The 15294-nt window shown below is 49.0% G+C and overlaps 1 protein-coding gene across 3 annotated transcripts in view; it reads left to right on the forward strand.

Annotated features, from left to right (window-relative positions):
• Positions 1–15294, forward strand: part of large2 (LARGE xylosyl- and glucuronyltransferase 2) — a 51328-nt gene that overhangs the window by 21081 nt on the left and 14953 nt on the right. For 2 of the 3 annotated variants that reach the window (XM_079736530.1, XM_079736531.1), the window contains exon 3: positions 12483–12741. In XM_079736530.1, the coding sequence (XP_079592656.1) occupies positions 12642–12741 (100 nt within the window). In that variant the 5' untranslated portion in view covers positions 12483–12641. Of the gene's footprint in view, positions 1–11647; positions 11790–12482; positions 12742–15294 lie in introns of those variants that run through there. The other variant, XM_079736532.1, reaches the window with a different exon arrangement.

Raw genomic sequence — 15294 nt, forward strand, 5'->3', positions numbered from 1 at the left:
TAAATGGTTAGATATAGATTGGGTTTTATAAAAGAGTACTTTTGATTTTGGTTTTATGTAAGGTCAAGTACGTTTCCCTTTGCGCTGGGCGTTCCAGGACATGACTTTTTGATGTAAAATCGTTTAAAGAACCAGTCCGATAGTGGATCCTCTATAATAGATGGATGAATAATCAAACCTGCCTTGGCACTTCCACCACTGTGATTCTTTACATTTACATTTAGGGCATTTAGCAGACGCTTTTATCCAAAAGCGACTTACAATGAGTGCATTTGTTACAATAAGTACATTTGTCATAAGAAGTGAAACAATATATCGCTGTCGGTACAGTAAAGATGTTCATAGAACCAAGTGCAAGTATTACAATCGCTAGGCTAACCCATTCCCCGTGTAAAGCAGCGATAGCAGCTACTGTAGATGCTACACAATTAAGTACCTTGAATACGTGCAATGTACAAGTGCCAGGACGTACAACATTCAATGGGGGCTGTGCATTGGTTTCTATGCAGAGTCGAGATGAACTCTGAACAGGTGAGTTTTGAGTTTTTTGCGGAAGCTGGTGAGCGACTCTGCGGTCCTGACATCGGTAGGGAGCTCGTTCCACCACTGAGGTCCCAAAACAGAGAAAAGTTGTGACTTTGCTGATCGACCTTTGCTTGCTCTTAGCGATGGCGGTACCAGACGTCCAGCTGAGGTAGTTGAGCGGAGGGATCGAGCTGGGGTGTGTGGCTTTACTAATGCTTGGAGGTAGGCAGGGGCAGTTCCATCGACTGCCTTGTATGCCAGTACCATCATCTTGAATCTGATGCGAGCTATTACAGGGAGCCAGTGGAGGTCTCGGTAGAGGGGGGTTACATGTGAGAACTTTGGTAGGTTGAACACGAGGCGGGCTGCCGCATTCTGGATGCGCTGCAAGGGTTTAATCGCAGATGCAGGGAGTCCAGCCAGGAGCAGGGAGTCCAGCCAGATTCTTCAGTTACTATTGTGGTCGATCCATTCCTTAAATATATTCTTCTCAATATATAATATAATAACATATAGGGAGAACTATGGAAGAGGATTAGGGCCACATGTGAATATGGATATATTAATATAATATAGATATCTTAAAATAGATAATATGAACATAGATTAAAGTCAGAATTCTGACTTTTATTCAGACTCTTCCTTTGAGACCTTATCACTGTTTGGCAGTTTTCTATTTGTCATTTCGTAAAAACAAATAGTTGCCAAGCAAGGCTTTTGTGTGATGAATATGTAGCACTGAATTAAGGTGACAAGTGACACCGCACAGCGTCCAATCAGCCCATTAACAGCATGGCCCAGTGATATCGCTGTGGTTCGTTCTCGGCCCTGCTGGGGTGGTAAGTACGGCCGACCCTAAGGATGATTGGTGCGGTCCGATGAAGAGGCGATGTTTTCTTTCCCGCGACGCGGGTCAGAGTTCAGGGGGACGTGTTAAGCTGGTGGGAACCGGCCACAGCGTGTACTCTGCCCTGCTCAAAGGACACAAAACAATGTTGCTTATTGCCTGCTGTGGGACACTGTGTGTGTGTGTGTGTGTGTGTATGTGTGTGTGTTTGTGTGTGTGTTTTGTCACACTCTCCCCACTATATATCCTCCTCAGGGAAAGAGGTGCAAATGTGCTGTTATTGAATATTAGAGCAGATATCAGGTTACCTGCTGAACACCTGTTACAGCCCACACACACACACGCACGCACGCACGCACGGACGCACGCACGCACGCACACACACACACACACACACATGCACGCAAACACAATCACAAATACACTAATTGCATGACAAATAGATACATACCGACACGTAGGCAACCTGATACCCACACACAAATATAACCCCCCCCCACACACACACACACACACACACACACAGACACAGACACAGACACACACACACATTTTAAACCTGCTGCCCAGCCTTTAGGCCCGTGATGTGACAGGCCGGGATTTGATTAATTATCCTTGGAAAGCGTGTTCGTATAAAGTGGACAAATCTACAGGTCATGTGACGCGCGTGCCCTGGGCACAAGGTTTCCACTGGCTATGCGGTCGGTTTGTGTTTGTGCTGTTCTGGTACACGCTGAGCTCCGCAGCCCACCTGCCTCACGCTGGCGTCAGTTCAAGGCCGCCACCCTGATAAAGTCTCCGTCTCTCATGGTGTGTTGAAACCCGTGAGGAGCATTGTGTTTTGCTTGCCTCCTGAAAAGCACTGCCACTTTGTTCCAGGGCTGTTCTGTCCTAACAGACAGGGAGACACACTCATAATAGATAAGCGCACAAAAAATAACAGCGTGCCACCAGACAAGCGTGGAAGCAGACAGATGCCAACGGGGAGATGTTCTTGTGTTTGAAAATAATGGAGCAAAACATGGCCAGACCGATCCACACATGAGGTAGTCTGCAACGTCTCAGTTCATGCTTTGATTATTGTGTTATGAAAAGGCCCAGACCACATGCCTACAGTCATCGTATCAAACCCGTTTCATATCCGATCAGCGGCTGTGATTGGCCCAACCCGGGCCAGGTCTGCTGGAAACATGTCTGAATGAGGGCTAGACGCATACCGCAGAGCAAATAAAACACAAGCTTGTAGCTTTGTCTTGTTCCCTGGCAGAAAATAAAGAACCCATCATGACCATCGTGCTACTGATCTCTATCCCTTATCCAGGCAATCTATTCTCTCCTTCCAACTGCCACGTCCAACAGTATTTTGAACGTCATTTCTTTTTTGAGTGGAGTTGAGGCAGATGGAGAATCGAGCGAGCGTGTGTGTAAAGTGTCTCCTGCTCGATGCTGGATCATGTTCTATATGAGTAACGTGTGTGGGAGCCAAGGGTCCAGGCATGGCTCTCTCCCCGGTGTGTGTGTGTGTTTGTGTGTGTGTGTGTGTGTGTGTGTGTGTGTGTGTGTGTGTGTGTGTGTGTGTGTGTGTGTGTGTGTGTGTGTGTGTGTGAGATACCCCCGGCTAGAAGTATGCTTCTATTTATACAGATTGTGTGGGTGGGGCCTTTTATGCAACACAACAGAAAATATTGTTTTGAGGTTGACAACGAATTTCCGGTCCTCGTTTATCGTATGCAGGCTGCAGGCGTTAACTCGGCTATGATATGCATCACAGTCCAGACCTATAACATAGGCTTACTTATAACACTAACGAATACGGACAGAGGCCGTTTTAAGATGTAGCCTTATATGTAGACTAATAGGACGATTCAGTCTTGTTCCATGGTCTCTCTGGGAAAGAATGCCCCACCTGAGGGGTTTTCCCCTCTAGAATTCCCTGGAATAATGAATAAGAGGTGCGGCCAGTCTAACAGACATTCCTTTCCCATCTCCCCCACTGCCCTCCCCCTCACCAGTTGTAATCTTAGTTCTGCGTGATCGGCAGCTCAACAACATGAAGAGTAAACGTAACCCTTGACCCCTTCACAGGGAGGCACGGGCCGGTGGGTTTGTTGTTACCCAACCCAATCAGTCGGCTGGAGAGGGGGTGACCTCAGCCGGATTAACTGACACGGAAACTAACAGCGGTGTGAGAGGCCGCAGCTAGTGGCCGGAGAGCTAGTGTGTAAACACATAGCATCTGAACAGCTAGTGTGTAAACACATAGCATCTGAACAGCTAGTGCCTGGAGAGCTAGTGTCTAAACACATAGCATCTCAACAGCTAGTGCCCGGAGAGCTAGTGTCTAAACCCATAGCATTTGAACAGCTAGTGTCTAAACACATAGCATTTGAACAGCTAGTGGCCGGAGAGCTAGTATCTAGACAGAGTCAAGGCAGCTAGCGTCAGAACAGCTAGCGTCCAGACACAACTAGCATCAGCTAGCATCTGAACAGCTAGCGTCCGAACGGCTCGCCGCTCAACAGCTAGCATCCAGACATCAAGCGTCTGAACAGCCAGCATCCAGACAACTAGCCTTTTAACCGCTAGCGTCCAGACAGCTAGCGTCCAGACAGCAAGCGTCTGAACGATTTATTTTCGGATCCGGTTTACGAGTCGTAATAAGAGCCATTGTGCTGTTCTGTGTCTGTGTGTGCGTGTGCGTGTGTGAGTGTATACATAGATGCATAGCTTGGGCAGACCCCTGAGGAATCTCCTTAATGAATGACTTTCAGCAGAGCTTCTTTACACCATGGGCATGCAGTGGCAGGATCCAAATAGACCTCCCTTCCTAGAAAAACAGCATGTCTGATTATAGACCACACACACACACACACACACACACACACACACACACACACACACACACACACACACACACACACACAAACACCTACACTTACACACACGTGCCCAGGAACAGATTTCTTTCTTCATCTCTCTTCTTTTCGCTCGATCTCTCACCCACATACGGAGAGGAAGAAATGCATAAACACCTCTCCACACACACATCATATATCATCCTTTCTCTAGCTCTCTTGTCTTTCTTTCCTTCATTCTATTTCTCTCTCACACAATAATTCAAACACACGCAAACCCCCACACACCCTCAATGCATGGGTTTGTGCATGCATAGAACACACAAGCAGCATGTTTGAGGCATTAGAATCTCTCTCTCTCTCGCTGAATGATGTGTGTGTGCATTTCCTGAGCTCAGTGTTAATCTTCCACGTTGAGCAGCCTGATGACTGTTAGCATGCCTCCAGACAGCGCCCCACACACACACACACACACACAAACACACACACACACACACACACACACACACACACACACACACACACACAGCTGCATTCCTGCTCCACCAAACCGCCCTCTCCCATACCAAAATTAACTGGGGCTTAACAGTGTGCAAGGTGATACTTACCGTTCCTCTCCCTCTCCCTCTTCCTCTGTGTCTCCTTCTCTCCATATCTTTCTCTTTCTCTCTTAATGTCTCTCTCCCTCTCTCTCTTCATCCCTCTCTCTTTCCGTCTCTATCCCCCTCTCTTTCTCTTTCTCTTTACGTCTCTCTCTATCTCTCTCTCTCTCTCTCTCTTTCTCTCTCTCTCTCTCTCTCCTTTCTTTTTCTCTGTATGTATGTGCATGTTCCCTGAGTGTGTGCCTGTTCCTTAAGCCGCTGTTGTCATCAAGTTAAATAGTTAAATAAAGGTTTATTCAACCTCCACTGCCACAGAGCTGATCTCGTCCTAGGCCAACCCCCCTGACCGAGAGAGGCGGTACGAAATGAGGAGGAAAACAAAAACCCAGGGCTGAAATCTGAGCCGTGGCGCTTCTGAGGCAAAGGAGGTGATGTCTGAAAGGAGGAGGAGGGAGAGGAGGAGGGAGAGGAGGGAGAGGAGGGAGAGGGGAGGGAGAGTAGGAGGGAGAGGAGGGGGGAGAGGAGGGAGAGGAGGGGGAAGAGGAGGGGGAAGAGGAGGGAGAGGAGGAGAGAAGAGGAGGGAGAGGAGGAGGGAGAGGAGGGAGAGGAGGAGGGAGAGGAGGAGGGAGAGGAGGAGGGAGAGGAGGGAGAGGAGGAGGGAAGAGGAGGGAGAGGAGGAGGAGGGAGGAGGAGGGAGGAGGAGGAGGGAGAAGAGGAGGGCAGGGACAATAGCGAGGCAGAGGTGAGCGGGGGGGAAAGGTAGATGATAAGCCCTGCGTTGGGCGGGCAGCGGGCGGGGCCTGTGGGGGGAACCCGCCCAGCAGCACAGGGCTGGACTTTGTGTTGTCGCGACACGCTGCCAGAGAACACCAGACGCACACTGAGGAGGGACGCACAGGCAGGTAGGAGGAGGCCTGACCGCCGGGCCGCTCGAGGTCACCGCAAAGCCTGTGTGTGGGTGTGTGTGTGTGTGTGTGGGGGGGAGGGTTTGTGTTACTGGTAGTGTGTGTGTGTGTGTGTGTGTGTGTTTGTTGTGTGTGTGTGTGTTGCTGGTAGTGTGTGTTTGTGTTTGTGTCTGCTAGTGTTTGTGTGTGTTGGTGTTGCTGGTAGTGTGTGTTTGTGTGTGTGTGTGTGTGTGTGTGTTGGTGTTGCTGGTAGTGTGTGTTTGTATGTGTTGGTATTGCTGGTAGTGTGTGTTTGTGTGTGTGTGTGTGTGTTGGTGTTGCTGGTAGTGTGTGTTTGTATGTGTTGGTATTGCTGGTAGTGTGTATTTGTGTGTGTGTGTGTGTGTTGGTGTTGCTGGTAGTGTGTGTGTGTGTGTGTGTGTGTTGCTGGTAGTGCGTGTGTCTGTGTGTGTGTGTGTGTGTGTGTGTGTGTTGGTGTTGCTGGTAGTGTGTGTGTGTGTGTGTGTTGCTGGTAGTGCGTGTTTGTGTGTCTGTGCTTGTGTGCGTACTAGTGGTGATCTGTAAACACAGTCGTGTTCAGTGTCTTTCTCAGGCTCCGTGCGTGCCGCGATCAGGGCTGTGGTGTGGGAGGGGCCGAATGTGAGGTGGGAGGGGCCAGGCGTGGGGGCGGGGCCAGGCGTGGGGACAAGGAGGAGGGAGGCGGGGCCAGGCGTGGGGGCGGGGCCAGGCGTGGGTACAGGGCCCTTCTGTTTGCTCAGCAGTGGGAGGTGAGCGATAGCCTTCTGGTAGGCTTTTCTTTCTTGTCATGCAAAGAGTCTTTGTAGAGTGTGTCGGCTTCGTTTCCTGCCTCGGTATTTCCATAGTTTCCTGAAGGCCAATAGTGTTTTGCAACATTTCCTTTATTTTCCATTCCTTCTTTTGAATCGCTCCTACTTAACCCTGATTCTTGTCAGTGTGTGTCTCTTCTGTCTCTAACTTCCGGGAGATTGCAGACCTCTCATGTTATTAATTTCTTGATAGACCAACTCAACGAGGAATGGCGAACGACTTCAATGTGTTGTTTTGATTGGATCCTTTGTGCTCACTCATCTGGGCCTGTCTCTCTGCCCATTCAGAAAACATCTGTTAAATACAGGCACGCATACACAGACGTTTTTGTTCCTTATCCTCTAATCTCCTGTATTGTTAGTATGTGTGTAAGGCCGCCTTGCTAGTTTCATTGTAGTGTAAACTCTGCCGGAATTAGTGAGGGTTGTGATGTGGGGATAACCTTTACTGTTTTCTGCTTCATTCCCTCTACTCACATAGTGACCCCCCCTCTCCCTCTCTCCTCCTCCCCCCCCCCCACCCCCCACAGATTTCCTGTACCTTATCCGTAGTTCTGCCCCCGCCCCCCCCCCTCCATGCTTCAACCCTCCCATTAACTACCCACATATCTCTGATGTATTCAGTACCGCTGATTGGACAGCCATCCCTCTTTGAACCTGGAGGCCTGATCCCAGCATCTTACAGAAGGCCAGCCTCTGTCTCTTGAGGAGCTGGCTCACAAGCGTCAGAGGGAATCACACACACACACACACACACACACACACACATTCACACACTCTCTCACAGTCACACTCACTCACACACACACACATTCACTCACTCTCTCACAGTCACACTCACTCACACACACTCACTAACTCTCTCACAGTCACATTCACACTCTCACTCTCACACTCACACACACACCGACGTGACCTGTGTGTGTGTGTGTGTGGGGGGGGGGGGGGGGGGGGGGGGGGGCGACAGGGTCGACAGAACAGCGGTGAAGCGGTGGCAGGCAGGCACGTCTCGCTATGATTACATTACTCCATTGTGTTTTAGCCAAAGCCGTGCAATTACATGTTGGCTGCCACCAGCGCTGTTATCATCATCAGGGGCGAAGACAGACCCGGAAGGTCTTTAGGTGTGCGGTAATATTTCACCGTATGAGTGGTTTATTTTGATTGGATTTTTCTACTTGGATGAGTGCGTTTTATGGATTGAGCGTTCTTATAACAAATGATGTGGCTGACGAATGGCCCCGGGGTGAAGCAGCAGCTGCAGGAAATCGGTGGGAGTACAATGGCAGTTTATTCCCAGAAAGCATTGCTGCTATGGAGAGGTATGCAGGGCTGAAGATGATGATGATGATGATGATTGTGGCGATGATAACTGTATTCACTCACAGTAATTCCTATATGGAGGCTCCTGTGAAAAATCGCAATAATACTAATGTATCTATAACCTGCTGGCCATTTGTAACCGTCTTAACTGAATTATTCTAATGTAATACAGATGTAGAGAACCATACTGTCATAGCGTTCATTGTGTGTGTGTGTGTGTGTGTGTGTGATTGTATGTGTTTGTGTGAGGGTTTGTGTTTAAGGGTATGTATGGGCGCAAGGGTGTGTGTCTGTTTGTGTCTGTCTGTCTGTCTGTCTGTCTGTCTGACTGACTGACTGACTGCGTGTGTGTGAGGAGTCCGGGTAACCGTGTGGCAGTCCGTGAGTCGTACGGAGGACGTTTTCCGCATGGCTGCGGCTGTCCGACCAGCCGTAGCTGAAACCAGCGGATGGCTTGTGTTCCAAATGGATCACTTTATACGTCGCCCAGGGCAGCCGCTGATAATGGAGCGGGTTCTGTCTTGTGTCAAGACAGGGGGAAGGCAGAGCAGCCACACACACACACCCTCGCACACACACACACACACACACACGCACGCCTCACAGAGACACCCGCACACACAGACCCACATACACACCCTCAAACACATACACTCTCACTAACACTCAGATCATCAGACCACATGCACATCCCTCTCTCTCACTCACACACACACACACATGCAGCACATCTCTCTCCCAGCAGAAGCTAATATTTAATATACAGAATGTTGAATATGTATGACATGAATACTACAGAATGCATTCTCCTCCTTCTTGTATATGTATGCAAATGAGGGAATGAGAGAGAGAGGGAGAGAGAGAAAGGGAGAGAGAGCACGAGAGCGGGAGAGAGAGCGCAAGGGCGAGAGAGAGCGAGAGAGAGAGAGAGAGAGAGCGAGAGAGAGAGAGAGAGAGAGAGCCTGTGTGTGGGGGAGAATGAAGAAGAATGAGGGCTAAGTTGAGGTCGCCGGTGAGGCCGAGAGGAGTTGATTATCTGTCTCCTCTCCTATCAGCATCTCTAATGCAGGAAGTCCCCGCTGATTATTCCCAGATCAGTGCCTATGGCCTCCCCTGATTAGCATGATGCTACCAAGCCCTTCAGAATCAATGGCTGCCGCGCGCCGCCGGTGGACCGGGGGCATCTGCTTTCAGTCGCTAATGACATCGTCATATGTTCCCGGGGGCATGGGCGTCGGACTGACAATGGCAGGCCGAGATAAGGGCGAGCTACGCCCGTGCTAGTACACCTCCTACTCCGGAGACGGGGGGGTTCATGACACTCCCCCCGGGCCTGTTTCTTAATCTGCAGCCTTCTGACAGTTATTTGCAGCTCGCTGCCCCCCTCGCGGCCCCCTGCCTATGTCCTGTCCCCCACACATCGCGCTGAGAGGCAGCAGTGTCGGGGGGGCTGTGCACCCTCTCCCTGACCCCCTGCTGGGTACCCTCTACTGGCATTCCCCCCACCCCACCATTCAAAGTTGTCACACCATCTGCAAAGTGTAACCGTTTTCTGCTGCCTCTGCAGAGTCAACAAGGGAAGAAAGGCCTATTAAACTCCTCTTTAGTGGACCTGTCTTTTGTGTTTATCCGCTCCCTGGGTTTTTATGAGTGTGTGGGCCTAAGAGGCCCCACACACCTCCACAATCCCCACAGCAGAGGGTCCGGCACAACACCCTCCTACTGTAAAACTCTCCTCTTTGTGTTTAAATCGATCAGCGGATCCACTGGGCCCTTTCTCTAGTTTTGTTGTGTGCCTTATCTCCTCTCTTTTTTTTTTAATCATCCCCAGCACTCCCTTCCTCACACTTAACATCTCCATGGCGATCTGGATCACTCACATATAACTCTCGGTCTGTGGGCTTTTAACAGCCGCGGGAGAATGGGCGAAAGGGAGATCCTCGGGTTTTATGCTGCCGCTTTTGTCGCGGTTCGGAAGTGCATTCGTAAACGTCAGACAGAGTGTGCGTATAAAGTTGTTCATTCGACTGTGGTTTTGTTAGCCAGGTCCGGGCCTCCCGACGAAACGTCAGACCCCCAAAGGAAGAACTGGGGCGGTGGGGACACACCCAAGGCGAGGCCCCTTCCGCACGTCTTACTGAATGAAATCTAAAGTGATGGGCTCGAGTCACTGCTCCATCATGTCCTTTATATGCTTCGATTTGTTCTTCCATTTCAATCCCGCCGGCCGCCTCCAAGCATTTACGGCTTGTCAAGGTGTGAAAGCCAATAGCTTCATCCTATTTAGAATGTCCCGACAGGCTGTCCTCGCTCCTCTTGGCCGTGAAGCCGGCTTTGGTTTGTTTAGCGGTGGCGGCCGCGCCCGTGTCAAGCGGCGAAGGCCAACGGCGTGTCTCGTGTCCGGTCCTGGACACAGTTTGTGGCTCCTCCGTGACACTGCTGCTTTCCGTTATCTCCAGTTCATCCTGTCCTCGACTAGGCTGTTGCGCGCGCACACGCACTGACACGCACACACAGCCGCACACACAGTCTCACACACACACACAGCGATAAACACACCGACTCAGACACACACAAAGACATGCCGACACACACACTGACACGCACACCACCGCAGATTTGTTTCAGTGGTTCCCAAAGATGTTTATAGAACATGCCCTTATTTCAGAACATGCCTTATATAGAACATCCTTAAAACAACAATGAGGGTCTTAAATACTGCAATAAGCACTGTAAAACAGTTATAAACAATTTCTACTTTGGTTTTGTTTGGTTATTGCCTTTTTGTGTTTTTTTTTGCTCTTTGGTTTATTCCTTTTCATGATCCATATTTTTGACATGCAATTCCTTGTAGTTGCATAAAACCAATCATGGCAATGTTAATAATAGATTTGCTGGTTCATGTTATTGTATTTTTCCATCACAATTGGTAATGAGAAATACAAAAAAGTTTGAATTTTATTATAAAACTAAATTAAACAACAACAGCAAATCCATAATTGAACACTATAGGAACGAGGCATAATGGGAAGCATGTTGAAAAACACGTATGTGTGCTACGGCACGTACGCACCATGTTGGGCTGGGTTGATATATATGCAGCCACGTGCCAGTGCCGTTAATACAACATGGCAAGCTTCTGAAGACACAAGCTCAGATGTCACTAAGCAATAACACTTGGACGGCACTGCTCCTCTCAAATTGCCACTCTTGCCCGACAACGCGCCCTAAAACCGGCTCCAACTGCGGCCCGTCGATTTTGGTTGATCATGTCCCGAGACCTTTGCCAAATGCGCTCTCGTGGTTAGTTCCGGCACGTTCCGCTCCATTAAAGCTCCTCTGTTTTGGCCGAAGGTAGACACTTAAACCCGGCATTCTTCTCCGCTCTGTAGCGGGCCGCACCGGGCCCGAGGCCAGCACCACGGGGACGGGGCTGGTTGTTGTTGTGGTAAAGGGGAGGGATTTCTTCCTCCTGCCCTCTCACCGCCCCCTTCTCCTGGCTCCTTGCTCCGCTTGGCCTCAGGCTAGTGTCTAATTATGGTGAAGTGGGATTAATGAGTCCCATATCAAGACACAGGACGGTCTTCCCCACTCGTCCCGCAGGGTACTAGAGGAGGACAGGTGGCTTCGCTGAACATTTACATTCAAATTTAGGGCATTTGTCAGAAGAGAGAGAAACAATATATATCGCAATGTATAGGTTTTCACATGTCCCATCTGTGTGTATGCGTTCCACTCGTTTAAGGTTATGATTCTGTTTTACCTGTTTTTTTCTGTACTTACTTCCACTTCATCCTCACGGGCCTCTCGTTGGCGGTGCCTCTGAGTCTTTAGCTGCACTGTGACTCCGGCACCTTGGCTGCTCTGCATTCGGTTGGAGGCTGAACCGGAACGCGTTGTGCTCGGTGTGTTGGCTATGTCGTTGGCTCTTATCTCGTCTAAACCTGTTAATGTCACAACGGAACTGGCGCAGTATTCCCTTTTTTAACACAAACTGGCCAAACCTACTTGTATGTTTTTAATTGATCTGTTTTTGCTCAGTTGTCGACTGCATGGCAATAACAATACTTCCATGCAGTATAACGTGTTACGTATTTGTAAAGCCTTCTTTATGCATGTCATGCGTTTAGGCTATTCTGTCTCTTAACTGTGATTTCTGAGGTACAAAACTGGAGGAAGCTATCGGTTTCTCCTCAAGTCCGATAGCAGAAGACCACAGTAATTATGAAACTGAAAGATTAGTTTCGCCGGCTTGTATGATTGATGATATTGACTTAATAAGGATTGCGGACATTCGATGCAGAACCTAATGAGTTGCATTGGTCTGTAGAGCTCTATTTACCGCACTGAGATTGAATTTGCTCAGAATATGGGCACATCACTGGATTGAGTTAGTCTTGTATCTCTTATCTCTCTTATCCTATCCTACTGCAAAAAAAGTCTATAAGCAGATAAACTAGTCATAAATAAATAAATAAATTGCCAATTAATGGGTTGGCAAACATTGTGGAAATACCCGTTGATTGACACGCCCGTTCTATTAAATGTTGGGTCTCCATAGTCTAAGCCTCTCCTTCTTCTCCTCCGGTTTCCCTCAGATGAAAGAATGCTGCCGGGAGCCAATGAGGGACTAAGCCCCACCTAAACACTCCTTCCCACCCCCCCCCACCCTTCCTCCACCCCCCCTGATCCTCCCTCCCCCCCCACCTTCTCCTCCTCCTCCTCCTCCTCTGGTACCCTGTGCCGGCCGTCCCATCATGAACCTGCTGTGTCGCGGCCGGGTGAAGCTGATCGTGGCCTCCTTCACGGCCGTCGTGCTGCTGACCTGGCTCTATCTGCTGGCTGGGAACCTGGAGAGTGAGTACCATCACAGGGGTGGGTGGAGGTGGAGGAGGACAGTGGTTGGAGTGTCAGAAGGTCTCTTCTTTTGGTTTGTTTTAGAGATGTTCCGCTACCATTTTTACCTTCCCGATACCGATTCCGATTCCTGAACTTGAGTATCAGCCGATACCGAATATATACCAATACAGCATCTAGCATTGTAACTACTAATAGCACTTTGTTATTGAAGGGTTCTCTTGCGATGACAGCGATGTATAGGTGGTTCAATTGCTGTTGATTTTTTTATGCATCCATGTTTTTCCAACTTGGTAGCTCGAACGCACGTAGGACGGAGATGGCGCGTTTCCCATTCCGACTTTCAACCTCCAACCGTTAACGAACGCAGCAGAACACTGCACGTTTTGGTGATGTTCTCTGCCTGTATAAAAAATGATGTCATTTGATGAAATGTCATTTGATGGTATCGGATCAGCACATAGACTTGCGTACTCGACGAGATGAGCTACTTTATTTTAGGCAGTACCGGAAGAATTTCCAATCCTCGTATCGGTATCGGAACAACTCCAGTCAGAAGGTCTCTTCTTCAGATTGTTTTCATGACCATGCACCAATCGGGTGGCGGGACAATATCTATCCATCACATTTCACCATCACCCCTGAGTTAATTCTAAACCAAACAGAAAACACTTGATTTAGTGATGAAACAACATGAAAGAAGCTTGTTTTCCTCTCAGCGCGTTCGGATCCACCTGCAGACCTCGCTAACCCAGCAGAACCGATCGGAAACAGGTCGCCAAGCAGGGTATGCCCTTGGGAGCACTCCCTATGTCAGCCTGTTTACATTTAGATGAGATTTGGCTATGAAAAGTCCAGAGGAAGAAAGGCAAAAGAAGCCAAGTGCCTTTCGTTTCTCATTTAGCCGTCGAGTGGAGTGTGAGTCAGAGACGGCGACGGAGGCATCGCCTGACAAACAAACCAGAAAGTCATCAAACAGAAAACCCACAACAATCACAGAGAGGTTTTACTTTTCCCTCAGCCGGGCAGCGTCTGAGGTGAGGTCGTTAAACAGTTCATTCTGAATCATAACACGGGATATGGAACAGCCAGGCGGAAATTGGATTGTCTTATTATCCGTCTTCTGTAACGTTTGAGAACTAGATTCAGGGAATTATGAATCCAAGGCATTTCCTGGAAAAAAACTATTTAAAAGAGACACTCACAGAGAAGTATAATAATCTAACCGGACGCACATCCACGAACACCCACACGCTTTCGCACCCAATCACACACAGTCACATGCAGTCACACGCACTCAAACACTCTCTCTCAATCTCTCAATCTCTCTCTCTCTCTCTCGCTCGCTCTAGCTCTAGCTCTCTCTCTCTCTCTCTCACACCCCTGGTATCCACTGTTTGTTTCAGTTTGGATTTATTTCCCTGCCTATGGGCTGTGTTCTACCCTATCTCCGGCGCCGTCATAAACCAGCCTAGGTGCCCCCACACACATACAGAAGGCTGACCCTCAAGTTATTAATCAACAACAGAAAACCCCTGAAAGCACAGCACTGCCTCAGAAGACACAGTCACACTCAGTCCACTGGTACGAAACCACCCCGGTATGAAGTATGAAGCACCACGATTCCTTTTCGACTGGTGTTCAAACACCATAACCCTTTCCAGTATTTGAGCAGCCCCAAATGAGCCAACGCTGGTGTTTCCCTAACCAAAACGTGCTCTGTATATTCACCAGGGCTCAGAGCAAGCCCGCAGTGGTGGATTAGAAACGCTACGTGTACAAATACGTAGCAAGATGCATCATTGAGGGGAAACAGAACTAATGGTCTGCCTAAAGGTCTCGCTCCTCTATGAATTTAGACCTGAGAGGCCTGGCGACTGATTCAGCTCACACTGAGTCTCCGCACGTTGCCAGTATCTCCCCCAGCGCACCACAATATGCTACGTGGGCATTCAGAACTGCCGCCGGGGGGTTGGTGGGGTTTCCCGACTCTGCTGAGTAATTTCTGTCCTTCTCCGGGCCGGCGGCCGAAAGCGATGAAAGGTTTGTGATGTCATCAACTTTGGAGATTACAACCTATTAGCAAACAACGCACTTTGTTTGTGCCAAGGGGCGTGACTGGAGGCCAACGAGTCGGAGGAACCAGTACTGTGTACTGTGGCATTTAGCAGAGGATTTCATCCAAAGTGACTTAGAATAAGTACGTTTGTCAGAAGAAAGAGAAACAATATATCGCTGTCTGTAAAGTTAGTGTTCATAGAACTAAAGTGCCAAGCACAAACAATGCATAGCAGACTCTACTATGCGAAGGTTGACTCTGAATAAGTGGGTCTTGAGTCTCCTGCATAACTCCTGCAAACCTTCTGACTTCTTCCTGAAAGAAATTCTGCCGTTTTTGTTCCATCTGACAAAATAAGGAGACACGGCGGGCTAGCCATGGCCAACTATGCACCATCTGTATAGATGGTAAATGGGCTGCATTTATATAGTGCCACTCAAAGCGCTTTACAATATTGCATTCACCCATTCATGCACTTATTAACACACCGATGG

Source organism: Pollachius pollachius (genome assembly GCF_949987615.1).
Source record: "Pollachius pollachius genome assembly, chromosome: 5".
In the NCBI taxonomy this organism is placed as follows: domain Eukaryota; kingdom Metazoa; phylum Chordata; class Actinopteri; order Gadiformes; family Gadidae; genus Pollachius; species Pollachius pollachius.